Raw genomic sequence first — 25955 nt, 5'->3', positions numbered from 1 at the left:
GGATGATGGTGGTGATGGTGATGATCAGTGGCGGACCCAGGATATTATGTTTATGTCCGCACAATTAGTGGCGGGGGTTCGGGGGCAGCGCCCCCGAAAATTTTTTTTGTAAAGAAAGTTTAAATCAATGCTTTATGTACAAGGTTATGAACTCGCTCATAATCTAGTTGCTTCTATAACAAGCTACAGGCAATAGTTTGACCAATCATTCCCCTTAAATGTTACCAATCCTCCAAAACAAATATGAGAATAAACTCCAGTACATCCATACATCATCATTCTATTTATAGTGGTGAATAAAAAAGTCAACATTACCTGTACAGAAGGGAAAACTCTCATCTCTAGAGATTAACTTATTTGAGAATGTCACATCTGCAATCAATCCTCTCTTTTTAAGCCAGAATATAGCATCAAAGCTGAAAGCAAATCGCAATAAAAAAAGTAGTATATGAAACATGAATTAAAGCAAAAATGAATAGAACAACACAATAAAAAATACCAGATAACAACAAAAATAATAGAAGCTAATACCACGTTGGCAGTAGAAGACGACAAAAGCATTCTTCGATTTTTCATTCTTTGAAAATATTGCATTATATCTTCATCATCAATATTATCAAACATATCACGTTCAACATAAGTTAGCATGCATGCGTTAAACCAATCATCACTTATCCGATTGCGCAACTTATCCTTAACAAAAGTCATTGCAGAAAAAACTCGTTCAACACTAGCAGTTGCTACCGGTAGAACGAGTGCCAACTTTATCAACAAATAAACCAATGGATAAACAATATCCTTTCTCTTCTCAACCATCTTCAAAGCAAGGTCAGAAATTCTTTCCAAATTGACAAAATCAGAATCAGCTCTTACATCAACAATAAAATTACCAAGACTTGAAGAAAGAAAAGGAATATCTGCAAGCTCATTAAACTCCAAAGGATAAAATCTAGCAAACTCAATCAACTTTTCTTTGTTAAAACTAGCAAATGAATCACGAGGGTCAAGACAACTCAAACACTCAAGCAACTTCGTATTGACATTATCAAATCGATCACCCAACTCTTGAACCTGAGTATCTATCACTGTATTAAATAACTCCACCTTAAAGTAGTGCAAGAATGTGAATGATTCCAATCTCCGTCTTGATCTTCCTTTAGGATAATAAACATCCTCCATATTTGGAATGTCAATATCATATTTATTTGCAAAAATGTTCGTTTCTTGAAGCAATTCATCAAAACCATTATCTCTCACCTCTTGTAAACGAGACTTGACAACCTTCACTAAACCAATTGCATTTAAAAGGTCTTGATCTTTTCTTTGTAATGCTTGTGACAACTCATAAGAAATCCCCAAGATAAGTTGCATAAGATGCAACAAGAATGCAAACTCATAATCCTCCATGGCATACAAAATGCAACCTGCATCAGTTCTTGCAGCATCATTCCTAGGCTCGTCTTCAATAATTTTCATCAAGGAAATTATTGGAGAAAATAATGAGATAACACTTGTAACTGTACCAAAATGGGAACCCCAACGAGTGTCTCCAGGTCGCTTTATGGTTGTCTCTTGATTTAAACTTTTTCCAGTTGGTATTTCACCGCGAGCAATTCTTTCAACTATATGCTCATATTGATTCATTTGAAGAATTTCCTTCCGCTTGCATGAACCCCCCACAACGGTAGCCATCTTTTGAAGCATGTCAAAAAATTCTTGAATCTTTTTGTGATGTTTTGCAACCTTCACAAGTGCCAATTGTAACTGATGAGCAAAACAATGAATGTATAATGCAGATTTGTTCTCTGCCAAAATCAAACTCTTTAGCCCTTTGAATTCACCCCTCATATTACTAGCACCATCATAGCCTTGACCACGACATTTAGACAAACTTAAACCAAGTTTAGAAAATAGCAAATCAATCGCTGCTTTTAGTGATTTTGCAGTAGTATCTGAAACATGAATTATGCCAATAAAACATTCAACAATGGACCCCTTTCTGTTTACATACCGAAGTACAACTGCCATTTGTTCTTTAATTGCAACATCACGAGCTTCATCAACTAGCAAGGAAAAGTAATCATTGCCGAGATCAGTAATTATTGCTTTAACAGTCAAATCAGCACAAGCTTGAGCAAGATCTTTCTGAATTTTTGGTGAAGTCATTTTGTGATTATCGGGGGCATTTTGCAAGACCACGTGACTCATCTCCTTATTTGGCTTAGTATAAAACTTTAGAGTTTCAAGAAATAAACCTTGTTTATTTGAACTTTCAGATTCATCATGTCCCCGAAAAGGCTGACCATTTCGTAGTAAGTATCTAGCACAATCTAAAGAAGCTTTCAGGCGAATACGGTAATCAATTCTTTGTTGTTCAGAAATATTTGAAAAGGCAATATCAATATGTTGGTTTTGCTTCATCAAATCTTGACCAGCTTGATAAGATCTATTGTGAACACTCCTATGATCTCCAACATGAACTTTGATTCTATCCTTCTTCTGCCAATTTTTGAACCCCACACCGACAAATGCCTCCTTCGCTGAACCACTACCTCTAACCTCCATATCAAATAGATAACAATATAAGCAAAAACATGCATCTCGTGATACACTATACTCCAACCAAGAACCAAATTCTTCATACCACTTAGAATTGAATCTACGCATTTTTCCAAACATTTCCGTTTGAGGGAATTGTTTAAGAATTGGTTGAGTTGGACCCTTGAGCAAATAAGCTCTCCGAATATCCTCTCTCTCTATAGGATTTGATGTCATTGAATAAAGTGAAGGTCTTTTTCCTGGATCCGCTTCAAGATTTTCTATATTAATTTTTGCTTCAGGTGGTGATTGAAAACTTTGAAATTGAGATGCTTGTGGTGGTACACTTTGTCTTTGAGATTGAGGAGAATTTTCAACAATTGAAACATTTTGTCTATGAGGTTCATAGGATTCAGGTTCTGTATTTGTGCTCTTTTGACGTTTGAAATAAGATTGTATCCCTGACATAATTTTTCCAAGACCTGTGAAGGTTACAGAAAAATAATAGAGAGAATAAGTTAGTACTTTTTTATCCCCAAATAAATATTATATGGATTCAAAATTGCAATATGGATTCAAAATTCACTATATCTGCCTGATATGATCAACGGACTTCCAAATGACAGGTCTGGAATATGAAATGGGAACAACTGCAATAATCAAAATATAGTTTAAACTTCAAATATCAAAGAGATATAACATATAAACATTTGATAATGACAGATGACAGATAAATATATATTTGATAAAAGTCCTTTTCCTTACCCAATACTTTATTATCTAATTATTTGAATATTAGGTTGCTCTTACAAACTTTGATACGTATAATAGAGAGAATCCCAAGATTTCAAACTTGGTGTTAAAAAGCCGTTTCTTATTAATTAAATAACCAAAAGGCTGGGGACTATGAGGCTTTCATTTATATTTTTGTTGAGGCAAATGTTTGTGGAAAACTTTTATGCTTAAAGGAAATGCTTTTCTCAAATTCACAACTAGTGGGGAACTTTATTCACATTTTGTTCTAAGAATAAATTGAGTAATTAGCTCATTATAATATGATTGAACCAAACTATTTAGATGTGAACAATGATGTATATTTAGATTGAACCAAGCTATATTTATAGATTTTATCTAACCGACTTTTCCTAATATATATTATAATATTTAAACTTCTACCACTTTCTTCAATTTTCCACAGCCTTCTTTTTCTTCTTGCTTTTCAAAATTGTCTTCTCTTCTTTTTTTGTTTCTTTGACTAATTTATATTATTTAACCAACTTCTACAACTTTCTACCAATCTGTTGCCAATTTCCGTGTTTTTCTGGTAGATGGTAGATAGCTCTTATAGCTTCTTCATTTTTCTAGACTAACAATAGGAAAAAATTGATTTCCAACAATTAGGACTCAAATGAAATGAAAGCTCACAGAGCCATAAAGTTATAAAATGGCAATGACAAAAGAACCAAGAACTACACAACAAAAGAACTAAGAACTACACAGCAACAAAAAAAACAACAAAAAAATTAATGAGGTGGAGCTTGCCTCAAAAGCCAAATCTGCTTGCCTCAAAAAAATTAGAGTTTTGATGTGCTTGCCCTCAAATCTGCGCTCAAGCTGCGCTGAATGGAAGGAAAGATGCTGAATGGAAGCCAAATCTGCGCTCAAATCCGCTTGCCCTCTTTTGCAGAAAGAAAAATGAGTGAGAGTGTAGGGTGAGAGAGGCTTGCCCTCTTTTGCAGAAAGAAAAATGAGTGACAGAGGTACGGTGAGAGGCTTAGCTGTGAGAGAAAGTATAAAAAAAAAAATAAAAAAAAAAATTTACAAATTTCCTGTGTCTGCACGTGCGGTCATTTGACCCAACGTGGGTCCGCGCCTGGTGATGATGGTAGAGATGGAGAGTGATTAAGAGAGATAAGTGTTTCTCATTTTGTGCTCGAGAATAAAAAAGTAAAAATATTTTCTGATTCTTTTTCTGTTCCCCAGCACAAAAATTAATTTGGTTCATCCCAGGAACAAAAAAATAAACCAGTTTTACCAAACAAGTTTTCTATTCATTTCTGTTTCCGGGAACATAAATTAAAAAAAAAAAATTGATTCCGGAAAGGTTGTCATGCGCCCCCTAAGTTGAGAGATCAATCTTTGAAATAGATTTAACAGCAAAATGATAATATACTAGAATATGTTAATCAACTTAAAATTTGAATCGAATCTGGCAGGATTTTATTCATATATTCAAATTGGTGTGTAATACTTAGGGACCAAATAATCAATTATTTGAGGGGTCCGAACCACACTTGCAGCTTTATGGTTAAATTCATTGTTGGTTTTCTTGATCGAGGGGAACTGGGAAACTCGTGTTGTATAAAGACTCAGGAGGGTAATAGAGATGTTGAAGGGTTGGCCGACTATGATGATTACACTAGAGAGTCAGGCTCCACAAATGTGATTTTTAATAGAATTTAATAGGAATTGGTCAAAGGTTCAATAATAATAATGATAATTAGTCTTGTTAAGGCGGACAAGGGAGTCGCCTACAAGATCATTATCAGTGAATTAAGTTAGCTAACCATATTAACTAAGTTGGATATCATATCTTAATCCAAATTTTTTGATGCATTAGATAAATGAGAAAGAAAGCCCATGACGAGAGATTATTATTAATAGATTGAGTTCAACTATGTCTCAACCCCAAACATTAAAATATTAATTTATGAATCTTTTTATTTATATACACATCATTTATTTCATTATCAAACCATTGCGTGACTTCGTTACATTTAAATATCCCAACATAATGGATTAAAGAGTAATCTCTACTTAAGAATCCTATGGAAGAGAGAGGGCGAAAGACTCCAACAAGAGATAATTTTAGGGACCAACTTGAACAAAGATTATTGTTGAGTGACTGAAAAAAAGTACATTTGAAAGAAAGACCAATTAATCATACTTTATAGCTTTATATTTCTGACTGAATTTGAATACACATCATATACAATGAAAACAGATAAATGTTTTTTAAAGTTTAAACCCTATATAATGGCAGATCATATATACCTAAACATTTAAGCTGTGGTTACATGTATGGGATCGTATAACACGTTTTTTTATTGTTGTAACTTGTATGCTCTACGCGACCTCGACATAATTAATTAGGAAATATTGTGCCTTTTTAGTTTACACTTTACACCCATCTATGTAGCCTGGATTATATACATGGAGACTTTCATAACGCCTTTGTGGGAGTTAAGTTAAAACTCTAGAAGCCTCCATCTACATGATACGAAGTTGAGTTGATGAAACAAATAATTTCATTTTATGGGTCCAGGTACTAAGGGTGTTCGCGATCTGGATTAGATCGATTTTGGAAGAAAAAATCATTCGATTCAATCCCTTCGGTTTGATAATATAATCATCCATTCGGTTTGAATTTTTTTTTCAAATCCGATCCGATCCAATCTAATTTTTTTCTGTTTGGATTGGATCGGTTTTCAATTTTTTGAAAATCCTAAAATTTGTTTCATGATTATTGCGCAAATAACATCTTTTGTATATATTGGCTTTGTAATTTATTTATTTTTGAAATACAAAAGCATTAGTAATCTAAAATATAGTTTTTTTTTGGCAATGAGATATGAAGCTCTACAAAGATAAAATTTTGTTGATGAAATATGACTAATTTTTTTTTTTAGATTTAGTTGATGGGTTAATGGGTCTCGGGTTTAGAAATTTTTAGGCTATGATTATGGAAAGACCCAAGTAGGTAGAGAGGGGAATTAATATATTAGATCGATTTGGATTGGATCGGTTTTCATCAACCCTCCAAAAACCGATCCAATCCAATTAAAATTTGTGACTTTTTTTTATTTTTCGATTTTCGATTTATTCGATTTTTCGATTTGGTCACTTGAATTAGTTTGGATCGATTGATGAATACTCTTACCAGGCACCGCTAAAACATCATTTTAGGGTAAAATATGCTTCTATTTTCGATTCAATAATTTAGAGCCATGATTCCTTTATAATGTTTTTTATTATCCTTTTGCTTTTTTTTTCAGACTTGCTTCCTTTGCAATGTTATGTTTCCTGACATTGATGTCTAACAATTTTATCTTTCTTGGGGTCCAATACTTCTAAAAATGGAAAAGAATAAATACTCTTTTTGGTCCTCAATAAATTTTATGATATCCGCTTTAGTCACTAGTAAATAAAAAAGCTAGTTGTGGTTCCTAAGAAATTTAAAATGGATCCATTTAATTGAAATCGTGATTCCTCACAAATTTAAGAAAAATCCATATTAGTCCCTTAAAAGACTAAAACGGATTCACTTTGAATTTCTTAGCGACCACGAATAACCTTTTTATTTGCTAGGGACTAAAACGGTCATCGTAAAATTTGCTGAAGATCAAAAATATTATTTACTCAATGAAAAAAAAGAAAAGAAAAAAACACTAGTACTATCTCTTTTAAACCAAAAATGCATTGAGATGGAAATTTCATATCAAATAAGTATGCTCAATCTCACCACAATTTCTTAGTCAAAACTCAGAAGCTGATGGTGATGATGGAATAAGAAGCAAGATTTGAAAGAAAGTTTTTGATGGATGGGAATAAAGATCTGAGTGTCCTGAGGCAAAGTGATGAAGGCTTAGCTTACTTTCGGACTTCACCGGCAACCCCAACAACACTGTCAAATCATACAACAGTTCTTAACATTAATTATAATTATATATGTACATCACCCTCCCTCTTTTTCAGAAACTTAACCAAACTTTGTTGAAGGTGGGGTGCTGTCATGTGTGATGAAATGGGCTTCCTGACTAGACATTTGGATTTTGAAAATGTCATCTTAGAGTGCCACCGGTTCACCCATTCCTCATCCCATTAGGAATCTGTCTTGTCAAAACCCTGAAAAGAAAACTATTATATACATGTTTTTCTGTGGACTATGACATATTATAAGTGTGAGAGAAGAAAAAAACAACAACACTGGCAGGCCTCGTGAAAAAGCAGGGTTCTGGTGCTGTACATTTCTGTGTATTTGTTCCAGCTATTTTTTTCTTTTTAAATAAAGTGTTATATACCATATATGTTACAGGGATAAGATATATTTATAAATTTAGAAAAATATTTATGTAATTAATACAGATAAGTTACTTGCATTTACTTTTAAAATGATATTGTATTGAGATTGAAAAATTAAAAAATTAAAAAATTATAGTTATAAAAATTATAATAACCTTGAAATAAATTAAAATTACAAAAATACCATGATTTCCGTCTCAAAACGACATCATATTAAATTTACGGAAGATAACTTATTTTCGGTAACTAAAATTTGTAATATATATTATCTGTAGTAACTATTATATATTACGGATAACATATATTCAAGTAATATATATTATCTGTAGTATATTATTGTATAATTTGTAAGAATTTATAAATAAATTTTTTTATAAATATAACTCTACTTTATATTATATATGTTAATTAATATGATTTATGTAAAGGTTCATTTTTTTTTTGCAATTATTACATAAAATAAAATTTTGTAACAGTCAACACAAAAAAGGTATTTTAAAAAAAAATATCAGGATCCAAAATTATATCCTGATAAATATGTATCTGTTGGACAACAACTCTTTTTTCAGTAACATCATAAATATAATTGCCTTTATGTAAAGAGATAAAGAAAAATAAATCTATGTACTTGTGTACCTGTGAATGATTATACTAGTAGGACATTACTAATTTGGGAGTGGTAAACACTAAATACTGAAAGGGGTTTCATAGAGCAGCTAACTTTGTGGGTATGGGACCTGTTAGGGTGCCTTAGTGGTGACTTGTTGCGGGTGTTTGTGAATGGGGGCTTTCTTTTGCCAGTTTTTTACTTTTACCCCATTTGATACAAGCAACACTGACACCAGGGTAGCTAGCCAAAGCAACTGTATATATCTGTTCAACCCCAATTGCAGAGAAAGGAGCTTTCACCCCCTCGTGTGTGTACTGCAATTTTGGAATTGGAGCACTTCACCAGTGATATGAGTCGTCACTCACATGTCACCAACTCCAATAATATTTATCCTTATTGGTTCATGGCCCATTATTTTCTTTTCCTCCTTCTTAAGGAAAATGAAAACCATACACATCTTAATCAAGGCTTTAATTTGTTTCATTCAAAAGAGACATGAAGTTCAATTTACTCTGAAAAGGAAACAAGAGGAGAAAGAGAGAGTGATGATTAATGTACATGATTAATCTACATGTCACCCTGATTATGCAAAGCTTCGTTTCATACCATGGAAGAAGATGCATGGCGTTTTCATGTGTACACAATTTTCAATATATGGGGGCCAAGGTTCACTGTTTGATCATGTTTCTACTTTCTAATTCTATGAGGTCATGCATATGGACCCTAAAGAGAAAAAGAAAGCAAGGCTAAAAAAAGAAATAATTCTATTGATAAAATTAAATCTCTTACCATAATTGAAAATCTTGAAATCAAATCTCATTATTAATCATGGGACTGAGATTTAGGGGACAAATGAGTTATTACAATAAGTATAAGGTTCCAATTATTAATTCTAATAAGCAATGAGTAAATAAAGAAAAGAAAACACCAACTAATTCTGTATATAGATTATAGAAGAATTAAGAATAGGGTTACGTTTTAAATATTCATTCTTGTTGGAAATATAAATTGGACTACACTTTGAAAATAAGAGAGAAAATGAGAAATTTCTTTAGGTTAAATTTTAAGATACCCGTGGTATGGAAATGAATAGAATTTAAACTAGTTAAGGAGAACATAGGAAAAGTGACAAGTTATACCAGCGAAAAAACAAAAACTAGGCAATTACGAAACAAAAAACAAAAGCTCTATCCGTGTTTCTTTTGATAATTTATTTACCTTAACTTCTTACCACATAATAATAATCACTAAACGTTGCTTTCAGCAGAGGATGAAAAGAAAACATCTCTAATTGGAATTTGCACATTTAATGGAGAACGAAAGGGGAGGGGTAATCAATGTCCTATATAAACATTCACAGAGTTGAGCAGAAGAAAAAAGAAGCAAATACCTAATCTACTGTATAGAGAAAGGTCTTAGCGAAGAAGGAAACAGTGAGAGCGGTGAGACAGATCATATATCCGCGTCATAATAGTAAAACCCAACAGTACAAAAATCCAAACAAAGAAAAATTAAGAATACAAGTGAGATACCTAAATAGCGCGCGTGTAACAGTGAGGTAGCATAAACTTCAACCCACTAGTACAAGTGCAACGAACAGATTAAAAAATTAAACCAAGCCCAACACAGTTTCACCATATTCCCCATTCAAAGATGCTTCTTCACTATTTCCTCCATGCGAGAGACCTCTATTAAAGCTTTCATTTCAACATTACACATGGAAACATAGAAGAAGAAGAAGATGGCGATTCTCTGTTTTCTGAAGAGAACCTCATCATAATTACAACTTATAATAATAATATAAAGAGGGACAATGCAAGCTGGCACAAACATAAACCAAAAAAAAAAAAGGAAAGAGAAATCATCATATAGAATAGAGAAGGGGCACCTAAGAGAGTAGTAGTAGTGTGCATTAAAAGCAGAGAAGAGAAGGGTTTAAGATATAAATTCTGATCTCGATAGTCACATCTTGACATCTTACATTCCCAACGTTCCCTTCCCTCAAAAGGTTAACCCAAAAATCAATACTATAAACATAGTACTCATGAGAAGCACCTTCAGGTTCAGCTACCCAACCTCAGCAACATTAATCAATGCATGATATAGGCACTAACCACTGAGAGACAAAAAACAAAAAAAACCCCAAAAGGGGAAAAATTTAAGATGCCTGCCTGCAATGTTTTCCTGTTCGGTTCAGGCAACGTTTGCGTTTTTTTTTTTTTTTTTTTTTTTGTACTAGGATTTTTACATATTTTCAAGGCATAAAAAGCTTGTTCCCACACTTGCAACGCCACGCTTCAGGGTAGTATTCAAGGCGTATGATCAAACCCGGTTTGACCGGAACGTGAACCGGTTGACAAGGACTGCACCAACCGCACTTGGATCTGCACGATGGCGGCGACGACCCTGGTCCGCCGAACCTCTTCTGATCAGCCACACCTCTGTCCAACGGCTCCGCCGGTAACCCATTTTCTTTCTCTTCCCTGTGAGGGTGCTTCACTGCTCCACCACCTGAAAAAAAAATATAAAAAAAAGCATAATGAGAATTGAGTCATGTGTTGTTAGGGTGAGTTCACAAAGGTTGGTTTAGTTATTTATATATTTTCGTGCGTGCACTTACTGGGTTGTGGTGCGAGAGTAGTTATGGCTGAAGCGGAAGAGAACAAGAGCAAAGTGAAGGTGGTGATCAAGGTTGGTAACCAATGGTAGTGATGGCGAAGGTGATGTTTGCGGCGGCGGTTGTGGCGCAGTACGCTCATCGCCGAGGTGGGAATGCGCACGTTAGCAACAGGACAGGACAAAAGAGTTTGAACTTTGAAGAGTAAGAGGCGAGAGTGAGAGAGAGGGAGAGGGTATGCTACTATTATTGTTGCTGTAAGTGCAGATTCTTGCGTGTGAGAGAAAGTCCAAGTCAAAAGAGAAGAACCCAAAATAGGAGAGAGAGCGAGAGCGAGAGAGAGAAAGAGAGATCTTGTTCGAGTATTAGGGAAAAGGCCCATAGGGTGGGGGAGCATGGACCCTACCACAGGGGCCAGAATGATTGTGAATTGTATGAGTACTAGTTTCAAATAACGTTCTCATTTGTTACATGTTTTTGTTGGAATTAATTATGTTTATGAATAGAAATTTGACATGAAAAAATGTGTGTTTTTTAAATCGTCTAAATGACATGTGTTTTTGTGTTGAACGAATATATTGTCTCATCGTCGAATATATAACTTTTAATCATGACCTTACATTTTTATAAATAAATAGAGAATTAGAATTAAATGAGTTTTTTTTCATTACATTTGCATTTGTATTTTTCTACTTTAATGTAATTGGTCAAACATAAATTGAGTTGGATGAGCTATTCAATGGAAAAGTGCCGCATAATAATAGAGGTAATTTATTTTATTTATTCACGAATTTTGGACACGAGGCAATATTGTCTTAAAGTCACAGTGTCTGATACTAGTTTAAATTTTCTCTTGATGACCCAATGGGTACAGCTCAGTTAGTTCTTTGGCACTGAGTTAGTGGGGTTGGACATGTGTTCGATTCCCGCTGAATGCATTCTTGGGGAGGGGGCTGAACCTTTAGCCATCACTGACCCCCGCACTCCGGATTAATCTCATAGCCGGCTCAAAGAGTCAAAGCTTGTGGGGATACCGGAGGGAGCCAACTCGCCTCAAAGAGGTAATTAGGGTTGGGTAACTCCAAAAAAAAAAAAAAATTCTCTTGATGCATTCATATATTTTAGTACGGTACGCTTTAACTTTGTGTTATTGCGTGATTCAATTTTTGATATGTATTTTATAGTACTATGAATATTACGAAAGTAATTTTTCAAACACATATTATCCCCTCTCAATAATTTTAACATGTTTATGTTAATTTCTTAGATACTTGGATGTGCATTTTTCTTTCTAGAAAATATTAATTTTATGTGTTGGATATATGGATACGGCGCCTAAGGTAGAAAAAAAGGGTCTTTCCATGTTCTTTTAGGAGCAACCAAGTATAAAATAATAACAAAATGAAAATAGGAAAATAAACTGGATCGAGTGAAGGGCTTTTGTTTTGTTCCCATCTAATTAAGCCGTTCATTTATGAGATTAAAATGTTAGATGTCTCTTAAGTAAAGGAAAATAACAAAACGGAGGCCATTATATGAGTGGCAAAAATTTTCTTACTAAATTTTTAACACAATTATATAACTCAAATTTGTGATTACTGATTAAATTGAAAGAATCCATTATGAGTTGAATCATGTGCTTGAGAAGCCACCATTTGAGAGAACTGACTGATATCTCAAGCTGTGGGAAAAGTAATGTTGGACCGATCTAAATCAAGTAACGGAAACCAAAAGTACATTGCATGAATACTTTATTAATATTTTTAATTTATTTTTATTTTAATAATTGTGACACTAGAGAAATTTTAAATATCGTTCTATTTTTCACTATTTTTCTACGAGGGTTTCATTGAATCCTTTAAAGGGGTAAAAAGAACAAAAAAAAATTACAAAAATGTTTCAACGAAAAAAATAATAACTTTTTAAAAGTGAAAGAAGAGATAAAGATAATAAAGATCGAAGGGGAAGTATAAGTAAAACAAATGTTTAAAAAAAATATTTGCATGCTTAAAAATGAAGTAAAATAATGTTTTAGCTAGTTCTTCAAAATGTACTTTACCAATGATTTAATCCCTGATTTAAAATTATGTGTACAGTTAATCTCTGAAATACTTAAAAAAATGTTAAATTATATCAAATATTTTATAAACATAAACACAAAGTAAGTTTGAATCTTTGCAGAGTTTAATTTTGATCTAATTAACATTATTATTTAATTATATATTGTCATAAGTGATCTGGATATATATTATCAAAATACAACGCCCAAACTAAAAGTTTTTACTATTAAGAAAGCTCATAGCAAAGAAGGTTGCAAAGCCCATCTCTCCAAGCTGCACAATATTAAAGGCTATCTCAGCAAGCTCCTCAACCTTTAAACATGACAGCCATATTACTTTGGCTCCAAGACAAAGCAAACCTGATCACCAAGACATCTCCCAAGCAGCTCATCTCTTCACTATAAATACATACCTATTAACACAAAGATACACATCTTCTTCTACATAATGAAACATGCTTGAACCATAACTGACTTGAGCGTCGAAGTGTCTTGCAGATTGTAACGCCCGTTTGCAGCCGGTTAATTAACATTCATATGATAGTAAGCGCAGCATGCTCAACTTAATTAATGCGGAAGCTAATTGAATAAATTTTTTTCTCTTTTTCCTTATGTATTGAAAACCTTTTTACTTCCATGGCCAAAATAAAACGAACATCATTTCCTCTGTATTTTGGACCTCTGGGGATAATTCCCACTATGATAATTTCAACCTGATTGACAGTTTAATATAACTCAGGCATATCACAGCATAGATAAAACATATTGCCCAGCCATCCATGGCCTAGGCTATCTCATAATCATACTGTCTCAAAATAATGTCCATGATGTTACTTATATAATTACATCAAATAAACAAAAGGGATGCAATTAAATAAGTAACATAGACCTAAGCATGCATAACTAACAACATATACAGACTATCGACATGGCATAGACATCTCCTAAAATAAAGTATGTCAGGTACAAATCTAAATCTCCGTAAGACCCTGACATTCATGTCAAGTAGTATCTCTCATCTGGCCTCTTGCCACACGATACCTCAGTACCATCAGCTCCTGTACCTGAAATGGTAATTCCCATAACGCGGGGTGAGATAATATAATTACCTCAGTAAGCTAGGGACCCTTGGAGGGCTCCTCCACCCCTAAGCTCACTTCTGGTATAAACACAGTATAAAAATTCATGCATGCATCAGAATATGTATGACAATGCAGTGTGCAATAATATAATCTTACTGGCCAGAGAATATAACAAGTATGCATTACGCAAGGAAATACCGTCTTGCAACATACCGTATGAGGAAATACCGTCTCATACTATGCATAAGGAAACACCATCTTATGCTTCACACAAGGAAACATCGTCTTGTGTGGCACACAAACATACATACATATACATGCAACATATAGCAAGTCATATCCACATACCATATAAAAGTACCATCCTCCCTCGGAGTCTGGTGGAACAAACGGGGGATTAACCCCAAGGACCGAAAGCTTACCTCGCAAGCAAAGTCCTCCAATAATTCTCGTGTCCACAGATTCACGATTTTTCACAAAGTCACTACCTAGTTCCAATATGTGAAGACAATCAGTATTCCTATATACCAGTCTACCACGTTAAATTTTCAAGACTACACATACAAGAAGCCTACACTTGACTTTTAGTCCAATTTATCAAAGTGTCCTAAATGGCGATTTCATAATTTTCCCTTTTACGGGAACCAATCCCAAACATATTTAACAAAGGGACTCACCTACAAATCACCCTCCTACTACTCATACTATTTAATTTTCGAAATTGATCACTTACCCTCTTTGAAAATTTAGAGAAAATTTAGGTTTCTCACTGTAATAGTGCCACCAATGGGTCCTCCTCAACTATTGGGTCTCCTTGCTCAATCCTATACCACAAACATCAAGAAAGCAACAAGATAACATATCAACATCTCCTTCAAATTCCTATTTTTGGATTATTATTCATTAGTGACCTAAGATTCATAAAAATTCATGGAAATGAGTGAAAAAGGATGGAAACTTACCATGAATTACCTTAGAATGCAAGAGGAATCAAGCCTAAGCTTCAATGCACTCAAAAACTCCCCAAAACTCCAAATTTATTCAAATTTTCGAAATAGGGAAAACGAGATATCTCTCAATAGAATGACTCCCAACTAAAACTAAGCTATGGGTTTTGTAGAGGATGAAATTTGACACACTTTAGGCTTTGGAATGGATTGATTTCATCAATCCTAGCTCAAGTTATCAAAGAATGAAAATTTTCCATCAAAAACCCATTTTCTCCTTTTCTCCTCTCTGTCGATGATGGTGCGCGGAAGATGAAGAATAATAAGAAGTTTTAGGAACTTAAGTGAGCTCACTAACCAAGTGGGTATAAGTTTATCTATCTCGCTAACTTAACTCTCATTCTAACTTCAACCACTAGTCCAAAATATTTTTATGGTAATATTTATAATTTTACTTTTCACTTTAGGGTAACTTTATTTACCCGCATTTTTACTCCTTAACTGTCATTTTAACTCTTTTTCACCAAAGGTAACTTTATTTCTTTTTCTTCTACTTTCCTTATAATTATTCTTCAATTTCATGATTAAAATCATTACTTCATAATTAAATCCAACACTACATGTGAGGGTTATTATACAGATACACCCCCCATCTCGTTCCATTAAAGACTATTGTGTAAAATCGGCAAGTGTATCGATCGTACCAAGTAATAAAATGATGAGTAGAGTATCGTCTCTACGAGGATTGAGGCACCAAAGTTATTATAACTATTCCTCTCTTGTTGGATTGATCAAAATAATTTAAGAAAAATTGTGGTTTGTGAAATAATGAAAACAATTCAAGAAAATGTAAATGATGCAAGGTTCTTTTAGAATTAAAGAACAAAAGATTAAAGGTTGAGAAAGTATTTGAGAAAATATTGCGATAAAGAGACGCCAACACATTTATGATCCTCACCTTGTAACTTGAATTAACGTTTACATTTAATTATGCAATTGATCAAATGATTCACTATATTTTATTTACTTGGTTAAGCCTTAATTCCTTAATGATCTTAACCTTATCAACCATATTAGAATCTTAATCCCTTAGAAATCCTTTTTTAAGTTGAGCCTTCGAAAAAACGAATCTTTCACGTTTGCGGTTCATGTAGCCTATCCCTAGTGCATACATGAACAGTTATCTTACCTCTTGTCAGGAATTAGAATTCTAATATTCCTATTGAAAACCCTAACCCTCGCAATCCTAAAAGAGTGATAAGTTCTAGAAGAATTATAAGATGAAGAACAAGGTAAAATAAACTCAATTAACATTAATGAATATAAATTTAACCAAATCACAATGGGTTCACATCAAGGGTTGTGACCCTTGCCACAATTACAAAACTAGCCAGACATATTCATGTCTGACAAAATAATCATAAAATAAAATAAAATAAAGAACCTAAAAGAGAAAAGGAATATGAAGATCTTCCGTCTTGATCGATCGAATCCTTGAAACTCCAAGAAGCTCCCAAGAATTTTCCCTCTCTTTGTTGTTTTTCTCTTCCTTGTTGTCAAAAAGTGTCTCCTCCCTTTGTTTCTGATCCTTTTATTAGGTTTTGGGAAAACCTAATTTCACTTGCTCTCCAATTGGGCCTCCTTCTGAGTAATTCGCATCAGATTGGAGTCAAAAATATATCGCCCACGCACTTTGCGCCAGGCCTCGCGCACTGTGCTTGGGAAAACAGAAGAGGGACTGCAGTATTAAGCATCGTGCGCCGCATCCCGCGCAACGTGCGTCGAGTTGGCGCGCCGCCTACACTGCACTGTGCGCCAGGATGCAGGAGTGAATCGCATAAAATGGCGCACCGTACGCCAGGTCCCGCGCACCGTGCGCCAGTACTGTGCACCGTGCGCTTCCTCTGGAGCATCGTGCGCCAACTGGGAAATTTTGACTTCTCTCTTTTGCTCCCTTTTGTGGCGTTTCCCTCTATTAAAACACATAACTTCAGTGAGAGTACGATTGAGAAGGAATAATCTATATTTCTTGCATTTATGACTTATTTTCACACATTTATGATTAATTCCTTGCTTCTTTTACGTTAGAAAGCATCACATGCTAGACGCACATCAAACACCTATGGATTAAAGCTGCTCAACTGTAAGATGCTCTGACCCAAGGCGATTCCAGGCCATTTGTGTAGAGAAAGATCATATGATCGGCCCAATTGTAAAAACTTGTTCTGATCAATAAGGTTAACAAAACGTTACTTTTGATTTAATTATTGTGAAAGTCTAACTTTTTTAAATAATAATAAATCAAAATTAAATTTATAATTTAATAACTAAGTCATTATACTACATTAATGATTAAATTGCGAGTGCGACATGTTTTAAGGACTAATTTGTTAATTTACTCCTATATGTATATACTATACATATAAATCAGTGTTATTAAACTCGAACAGAGCATCGACTTGGATGGGGTACTGGGTCACTGGTCGGATCGGTTGACCTGGATATATATAGATATATAAACATATATATAAATATGAACATATAAATCCAATTATATTCTCCATATCTAAAATGAATTAAACAAGGTTCACTAAATAAGCTCAAAAATATGAAACATAAACAAATAAAAATGCACGTTATTACTATGTCAATTTAAATTACAATTCAGGATCCCCATAAACATATCTCTCAATCATTGTTGTTAAAATCGAAATATTAAGTAAAATCGAAAAGGGATTAAAAATTTGTAAAACGTAAAATCATAATGTAAAAAAATCATAAAAACGTAAAAGCGTTTGGAATATTAGTAAAATCGTTTTGATGAAAAAAAATCGTAAAATCGTAAAAACATAAAATCGTAGTGTTAAATCGATATTTTAACAACAATGCTCTCAATGACATTGAACTCATATTTTTCAAATTCAACTATATTAAAATGACATATGTCACATTTTCTTAATTTATTGTTTCCTAAATTGCTTTAGTATTGGAAGCTGAAAATTGAGGTCATTGTAAAAAAGTATACAAGTAAATAAAATTAAAAAAAATTTTAAAAATGAGTTCTATATTTTGTTTAACAAGATAAAACAATTTTGATTTAAAAAAAAATGCATGACCCGATCGGGTCACCGATTTTGTCCGGGTCGATGCATAACCGGTCTAATACTTCAACTGAATCGGTCCGATGACTGAATTGCCGAGTTCCGGGTCAACCCAGCCGTGTCGGACTAGGTTTTACAATAGTGTATAAAAGCATAACTACATTTTTAATTTACTTGAACTTCATCATGGAATACATTATAAAAACTTCTTATTCTACTTGATATAATGGAAAGTGTACAGCATAAATTTGGGAAAGATGTTATTATTCATGCTTGAACGCCTCGAAATAGCTCGGTAATTCGTTGGACCTCCCATACTTAATACTTCCAGCTTTGAATTTAGTTTGATATTTCGTAACAGAAAACCGTGCTGATGCGAAGCAATCCTCCTTGTCTCGCAACAATTCTTCTGGAATCTCTCTAGTCTTTATGAAAACCAGAACTACCAATCATCCCTTAGATGTCAAAATAATAACGATATTATAATAATAATGATAGGTGTTAAAATTAATAATTTTATCTCATCAGTTTATTTTTTAAAATGAAAGTATAAGAAATGAAAATTATCTCATTTCAAGATTAAAATATGTCACAATTGTCAGTGAAAATTATATAATGATATTTACATATAGCTTATTTATAAAATTAAAAAACTACAAGCGAATATCAAATTTAAATGTTAAAAGCTAAAACATTTTTGTCGACAGATTGATACTATCCACAGTCCTTTTGTCACAAATTACATTAACCAAACCGAGATTGTACAAATATATTTATTGCCGGGTCGGACATGGCCCAACATAATATTCTGATTAGCCCAATTGGAAATTCTATCTTTCACTGGGCTAACCCCACCGGCCACTAGTCAGAAATAGGCGACTATTGTTTTTTTGTTTAAAAAAAAATTGTTTCTTTTGACCTGGATGTCTGCTTGGTACTTTGGTTCGCAATTAGACAAGTTAAAAAAAATAAACTCCTTTTTAAATAGTAATTATGCTTTTTTATTACGTATAATATGCATAAATCTGGAGTATTTATACTTTTGCATAAAGAGTATCATATTTCCAAATTGATCAGGATAATAAAAAGACTTAAGCATTATAAAATAATGGTTCATTTTTTCTGTGGTGAATACAGATAAGTTATCTGTATTAAGTTCAAAACGATATTATTTTGAGTGAAAATAATATGATTTTATAGTTATAATTTATTACAAGGTTATAATATTTTTTATTATTATAATTTTTAATCTTTCAATCCAAAATAATATTATTTTAAAATAACTTATTAAAAATATTAAAGCCAAAAAATAAATCTTGGTTGACAGTTTGAGCACATGAGAAACGAAACAAATGATTTGTAATTTTGTTATACTTACTACCTATTTCTTTATTATCTCTTGCTATTAGATCTTAATCATTGATTTCTGTCAATTTAACGATTATAATTTATTATAAATTAATAATTAATTAATTAATAAGTATGACTCCATAAATTACAACCGTTAAATTGACTGAAATCAACGGTTAAAATTTGATAGTAAAAAATAATAAGAAAAATAGATAATAAGTATACGCTTTTGCACGGGATGTATAAAATCAAACTGATAATACGTCACAAGAAAAAAGTTATAGGAAATGAATCAACATCTCATTGATGAAATTTTAGTAATTCAGCATAGAGATCCAAAACGCGAGGTTAATAAGGGGTGTTGGAGTTGATGGCAACATCACCCGTGGGAGTATAGACAGGGTGCTGTCTCGTACAGGACCAACATCTGAGCCTTTTTATTTGAATGCACTCAAAGCCAAAAGCTACCATTATTGCTTCTCTTATTTGTTTTCACTCTATCCCTATCCCAATCTCAGTCTGAATAACGTGGGTTAACACTGAGAAGTACTGGTCACAAAACGCCCTCATAAATTCAATTGGGTACCCACAACCACAGAGAACAAACACCTCAGTCATTTATAACAACATTAATTACTCTGGATGAAAAATCATATTGAAAAAAAAAGTAATAAAGGTAAAAGAGTTAAGCAAGTTGTATTTAATGTACCAAAAGGTATATGATCTTTCTGCAGGTGCTGCAGGCCTATCCTAAACCTACCATAGTGTCAGAACCCAGAATTGAATTTAAAGCATATGGGCAAGTCATGTTGTGTGATTCAGGGACCAGCAGTGGTTATGGCTGCCTCCTCTTCTAGTTTTTGCTTTGCTTGTACAGGGAAAACCAACGAGGTAGGTTGTGCCATTTCTAATTCATGATCACTGAGAAAACTGTAATCAAATATAGTCTAATGTTTAGACTCTGTGGGGTAGTTTTAGTTAGATAAAATATGTGGTGTAAGTGTACCTATTACAACACAAGTGTAAGTAGAAGTTTTAGTTTTTAGATTGTTTCTGCTAAAGTTGGATTCAATTTAGTACTTCAAAATACTATAATAACATTAACAATTGTACTGATATGTTGCTCTATCGAATGACCCAAAAGCTTCAGTGTTCTCATCTTTTAGAGAGCTTGGGAAGAAAAATCATTGGGTTCCTGACAGGGCTAGGCCTGTAAACACAGGCCCTGTGTGAATGGTCCTAATGGGCCCTTTGAGCTTCTGGGTCACTGATTTCAACCTCGGTGAAGTACACCAACCTAGAAAGTGAATCATACCATTACTTCTTATTATGAAAAATAACTTAAAGTGGTATACTGTGTTACCCTCATCCTTTTTGGCCTTCTAACAAATAAAATAATGTAACCTTAAGTTAGCCCCTAAAAAATTATTATTATTATTACTATTATTATTTAGAATGGACCAGGTGAACAATGTAAACTGATAAAAGCAAAACACTTTCCCATGGAGTGAAAAAATAATGCGATATGAGGCCAAAAATAGAACAAGTTTCCTTGTGCAGCGAGACATGGAGTGATTAGATGGATGAAGCTTTGAAGGTTTGTACCGAAACCAGAAGGCATGAAAACCCACACAGCTGAGCTGTTTGTCACTGGCAGGTGACAGGTCACAGGTGGCATCCTATTCCTCCATTGGAACTTTGCTTGATTAATTGATACGGAGTTGATGATTTGTTTGGCTTGATGTAGATAATAGTTATTAGTTATTCAAACACTTTCATAAATTTACTACAGGCATTATCATCTTGCACAGCAGAATCTATGTGAATTTGTTTACCTGAAAAATAAAGTCTCATCATGACTATATATAAAGGTTATGAATGAAGATTACGACATCACATTAAACACAACTCAGTGAACCCAGTCCCTCTGAAAGCTCTTCCTCCTGAGATCCAATGCTTTTAAATTCGTCATCCAATGCTTTTAAATTCGTCGTACACCAAACCATGTTGAAGATTGAAAAAAAAATAAAAAAATTTGACACAAAGAAAGCATATGAAAGTTAGCTAGCAACGGGTCAATCTCCACCAATGTTGTGACCCTGTAATTGACAATTGACAGGTCGAGGTATTGAATTATTAATTTAATTGGTGGGTTGAATCGCATGACCTGAGTTAGAATATAAAAATCTATATTTTATATATAAAAATTCATAAAATATCAAATACATGTAAGAAATTGTTATACTGGCTACAAGCATATATAATTTGATAAGCCTCATTTCAACCTAAAATCTTAAGACCTTAGATAATAATTTTTTTTAATGGTTTATATTATTATCTAACACACCCCCTCGCGCAAGAGCCCTTTGGATTTGAAGCGTGAATATTGCACAAGCCTAATTTTTTGTTTGCCTTGTGTTTTTCTTAATTTCACCTGAAAGTGGTGGGCGGTGAGGATCGAGACATTGTGGTTACTGAAGCTCTAATATCATGATAAACGTTATTTCAACCCAAAATCTTAAGGCGTTAATGGTTTATATTATTCTCTAACATAATTTTTGGAGGGATAAACAAAAGTTGTACGATAACCACATATAATATATCGTAAAAGAAATAAACAAAGAAAAAATATATTCAAGTATCAGGTAACCATATACAATTCCTATATCAAGTATCCTCAACTAATCATATTTAAGAATTATAAGACATTTACCAACAACTCTTCCCATAAAAATGGATTTGTAAAGAATTAATATATCACATTCTCTTAATCTACAGTTCCGCAAATTGCTTCAGTCCTTAAAGCTAAATTTTGAAGTCACTATAGGAGAGTATACTACTAGCAAACAAAACTAGAAAAGTTTTTTAAAGGAGTTTCACATTTTTTTTAGACAAGACGAGACAACTTTGATTTTTTTTTTTAAATGCATGACCTGTCGATTTTCATGATCCAACCGCATCATCAATTTTCACCGGGATTTGACCATACGTGGCCAGTTCAATACCTGACTCAAATCGGTCCGATGGCCGACTCGTCAAGTTCCGAGTCAACTGACCGATTGAAGTCGGGTCTAATGACACTAATCTACACGACTCGTCTAAAAAAAATAAGGCAGAATAAGTTGACTTACCTTTTATAAATTCGTTAAAAAAATAATTTTAATCTTAGTAAATTTGAACATGTGATTGACTGTAAAGAGTCATTTGGGCTTCAGGTTCAGGTGTTGGGTGATAATTTTTTTAATGATTTATATTATTCTCTAACACATTCTCTCACGTAATAGTCATTTGGGCTTGAAACGTGGATATTGCGTAGGCTTAATTTTTTTTTTTTTGATTTTATCTTATGCTTATTTAATTCCACAAATGAGGTGGTGAGGATCGAACTCGTGACCTTATGATCAGTGAAGCTCTGATATCATGTAAAGAACCACTTCAGTTCAAAACTTAAGGTGTTGCGTGAAGGTCTTTTTAATGATTTATATTATTCTTCAATATTAACCTGAACCTAATTAGACACTGAGTCAATAAATTATCAATTCAACCAGTGTATTTGTTCAATCCGTTAAATTAATATTATATTTTGATATGCAATAAATAAAATAATTGTTACAAAATGAATAATAAATAGCAATGGAACCGTGGTAAATGGATTAATGTTTGACCCATAATGACATCCTCTTGGGGGACAGTGACCATTTTGCCACGCTGATAAACCTTTAGTTTATCTTGTTTTCATAGACTAAAATAATAAGAATTATCAAGTTAAATGAGTAAAAACTAGGGTTTTGATATAAAATACATGAACTAATTGATTTATGAATTAAATAATATTTATTTGCTATTTTGAAGGGATTTGAAGATGAAAGTAGTCACATTTGAAGATATGATAGATAGAGATCCAAACTAGAAGATTTGAAGATCTATCTAAAGAAAATCAAGATTATCAAGTTGTTGAAGAGGAGGCTTAAGCCTCCATTTCGAAGCTTAAGCCTCCTAATTATCCCAAAAAAGCAATTACCCACTACCTGAGGGCGCTTAAGCCCCCAAATTTGGGCTTAAGCGCGTTGCAAGAAGAAAATTCTGACTCGAAGAGCGCGCTTAAGCGCGCAACGTAAAAATCTCATGCACTGTTTTAGGGTGCTTAAGCGTGAATGACCAGGCTTAAGCGCCCCAGAAACCCAACTTAGGCTCATATGAAATAACCACTTAGGGCACAGATTCTTGGCCATTAAAAATGCAATTAGGGTCAGAATTAATAAGTTTTTCACATTCTTAGAGAGCTCTTGGTACTTGGAAGCATAGGGAACGCGGAGGATTCATCGGTTCATGTTCGTGAGCGGCGGAGGCGGATCAAAATGAAGCTTGCACTAGAGATATTGAAGATTCACCAATCAACTATGGAGTTTTGGGAAGCTTTTATATTTTCTTTCGTTCTTGATCTTACTATGTCCGACTAATTCTTTAAGTAGTTAGTGTTAGATGGAATTCAGTCAATTTATTATGCTTTGAACAATTCGTTATGTTAATTTTTCATTTTTTCATGAATGGAATTATCTGTTTTTAATGCTTTATATAAGCTTGAATCTTATATATTGATCTTAGGTAAATGTATGACAATATGAATGTTGGTGCGTGATCCATATCTGATAATTTCATCGTAAACGTTATGATTTTAGGGATAGACATAGGGTTTGCGTGATCTTTATGATTCTTGAATTTAATGCTTACTTTTTTGGGGAATAATCGGGAAACTAGGGTTCTTGCGAGATTGTAAAAGTTTAGGGTAACAAGGGATTGAGCCCTAATTACATAAGAAGGATTTGATTAGATTGATATTAATGACGATTAACGTAAGGAAGGAATTCAAACGTAATAGAGAGATTTAAGGGAATCGAAGCCCTAGCTACGTTCTTTTACTCAAATCTTTAAATTCTTGCGATTAATTAATTTTAATATTTTAAATTTCAAATTCAAATCCTGTTACCAATACAATTTCGATTGTCCAACTTAAGTTGCAATAATGAATTAGTGCTTGAGTATAATCCTCGTGGGAACGATCTCTTATTCAATCATTATATTACTTGTACGATCGGTGCACTTGCCGTGAGTCCCAACACACACCTGGCCAAAATAGTTACCAGACTGCCACACCAACAGTAAATTTTTCTAGAATGCCACGTGGCATAATTCGCTACAATGTGCAGCTAAATATGCTTGCAAATAATTCGCTGCACAGTGTAGCGAATTATGCCATGTCAGGGTGCACAGTCAGCAAAAATGACAAGTGTCAAGCAGACAGTAATTCGCTACACTGTGTAGCGAATTATGCTTGGATGACTACCTGCTTGACACGTGTTACTGTTGTTGACTGTGCAGCCTGACATGGCATAATTCGCTACACTGTGTAGCGAATTATTTGCAAGCATATTTCGCTGCACAGTGTAGCGAATTATGCCACGTGGCATTCTGAGAAAATTTACTGTTGGCGTGGCAGTCTGGTAAATATTTTGGCTAGGCGTGGCAAAATGGTCACTGTTCCTCCTCTTGGAGTTGAGAGAAAAAATAATAATCCTAAAACTTAATATAACTCCAAAATAAATTCAAATTATGCAAATATGTTTTATATCTCTTTCTTTTTCTAAATGGATCTCATTCACTTTTTGTGTATTGTATAAGATAATTTTTCTTATATAATATGAGAAACAATATCCTCATATTTATATACAATAAATAAAATAATTATTACAAAATGAATAATAAATAGCAATGGCATAGTGATAAATGGATTAATGTGTTACCCTAATATAACGTCTTGGGATTGAAAGAAAAAAAAGTATATCATAAAGACTAATATAGTTTTACAATAAATTAAAATTATAAAAATATATTTTTTCTAATCTTAAAACAACGTAGTTTTAGAATAACAGAAAATAACTTATATCCTGTGACTGAAAAAACATTAAATCACCAACAAAGCCCAGCACAGTTGGTAGATAGTTGAGTTCTTTAAGCATACTGACAGGGATTCGATACCTGGCCGTGTGTATGGAAAAAGCTTTATTGAGAGAGATTTACCCACTTAACATGATCTCCAGCCTCGAAAAGATTAGTCTTTCTCTGTCGGCTAGAGAGACCTTGAAAAAAAAAACATTAAATCCATCAAATAAATATATTAAAAAAAATTATAGGGTAAAAGATGCAACTATTTTTGAGGAAACGATATTTGTACTAAGTGAAAGTCCTGTGAAGTTAATTAATTACCAAATTTGTTCATAATCTTCATAAAAAATTAAGGAGAATTTTTTTCACTAGATAGACAGCTTTTTGACCAGTATAACTTTTTTTTAATAATTAATTATCAAATTGACCCTCTTTATAATCTATTTCAAAAATTTAACCTCTCTCCAGAAAACATAACACCAATCTGCCCCTGTTTGACCATTGACCATAAAGCCTACCCGGGTAATTTTTGAAAATTTTATCCTACCCGGGTAGAAAAAGAGATACCCGAGTATATTTCAAAATTATGAGAAATGGTTGAATTATTTACCCGGGTATGGAGGGAG

At 33.4% G+C, this 25955-nt stretch overlaps 2 protein-coding genes and 1 long non-coding RNA gene across 3 annotated transcripts; all 3 read right to left on the bottom strand.

The window, feature by feature from the left end:
* Positions 1 to 410: 410 nt before the first annotated feature.
* Positions 411 to 3006, bottom strand: LOC133318213 (uncharacterized). The gene is made up of 2 exons (XM_061520205.1): positions 532 to 3006; positions 411 to 416 (listed from the first exon to the last, which is right to left on the bottom strand). Exons 1-2 carry the CDS (start codon positions 3004 to 3006, stop codon positions 411 to 413), a joined length of 2481 nt encoding a protein of 826 aa, XP_061376189.1.
* A 7478-nt stretch (positions 3007 to 10484) lies between these two features.
* On the bottom strand, positions 10485 to 10989 carry LOC133318211 (EPIDERMAL PATTERNING FACTOR-like protein 5). The gene is made up of 2 exons (XM_061520204.1): positions 10851 to 10989; positions 10485 to 10741 (listed from the first exon to the last, which is right to left on the bottom strand). Exons 1-2 carry the CDS (start codon positions 10987 to 10989, stop codon positions 10485 to 10487), a joined length of 396 nt encoding a protein of 131 aa, XP_061376188.1.
* A 2810-nt stretch (positions 10990 to 13799) lies between these two features.
* On the bottom strand, positions 13800 to 14813 carry LOC133318186 (uncharacterized). The gene is made up of 3 exons (XR_009752441.1): positions 14722 to 14813; positions 14411 to 14476; positions 13800 to 13970 (listed from the first exon to the last, which is right to left on the bottom strand). It is a non-coding gene; the product is annotated as an uncharacterized LOC133318186 (long non-coding RNA).
* Between the last annotated feature and the right edge of the window lie 11142 nt (positions 14814 to 25955).

Source organism: Gastrolobium bilobum, unplaced genomic scaffold (genome assembly GCF_033153095.1).
Source record: "Gastrolobium bilobum isolate Gb01-03AN ecotype WA unplaced genomic scaffold, APGP_CSIRO_Gbil_v1 utg9368, whole genome shotgun sequence".
In the NCBI taxonomy this organism is placed as follows: Eukaryota; Viridiplantae; Streptophyta; class Magnoliopsida; order Fabales; family Fabaceae; genus Gastrolobium; species Gastrolobium bilobum.
Note: the sequence above shows the minus strand (reverse complement) of the source record. Positions and strands in the feature narration are given on the sequence as shown.

Excerpts from the sequence above, each read along its gene's own strand:
- LOC133318211 (XM_061520204.1), bottom strand. The coding sequence starts at position 10,989 with ATGAGCGTACTGCGCCACAACCGCCGCCGCAAACATCACCTTCGCCAT. Across the intron at positions 10,742-10,850 it reads TACTCTCGCACCACAACCCA|GTGGTGGAGCAGTGAAGCAC; the intron begins GTAAGTGCACGC and ends TTTTTTTTTCAG.
- LOC133318213 (XM_061520205.1), bottom strand. The coding sequence starts at position 3,006 with ATGTCAGGGATACAATCTTATTTCAAACGTCAAAAGAGCACAAATACA.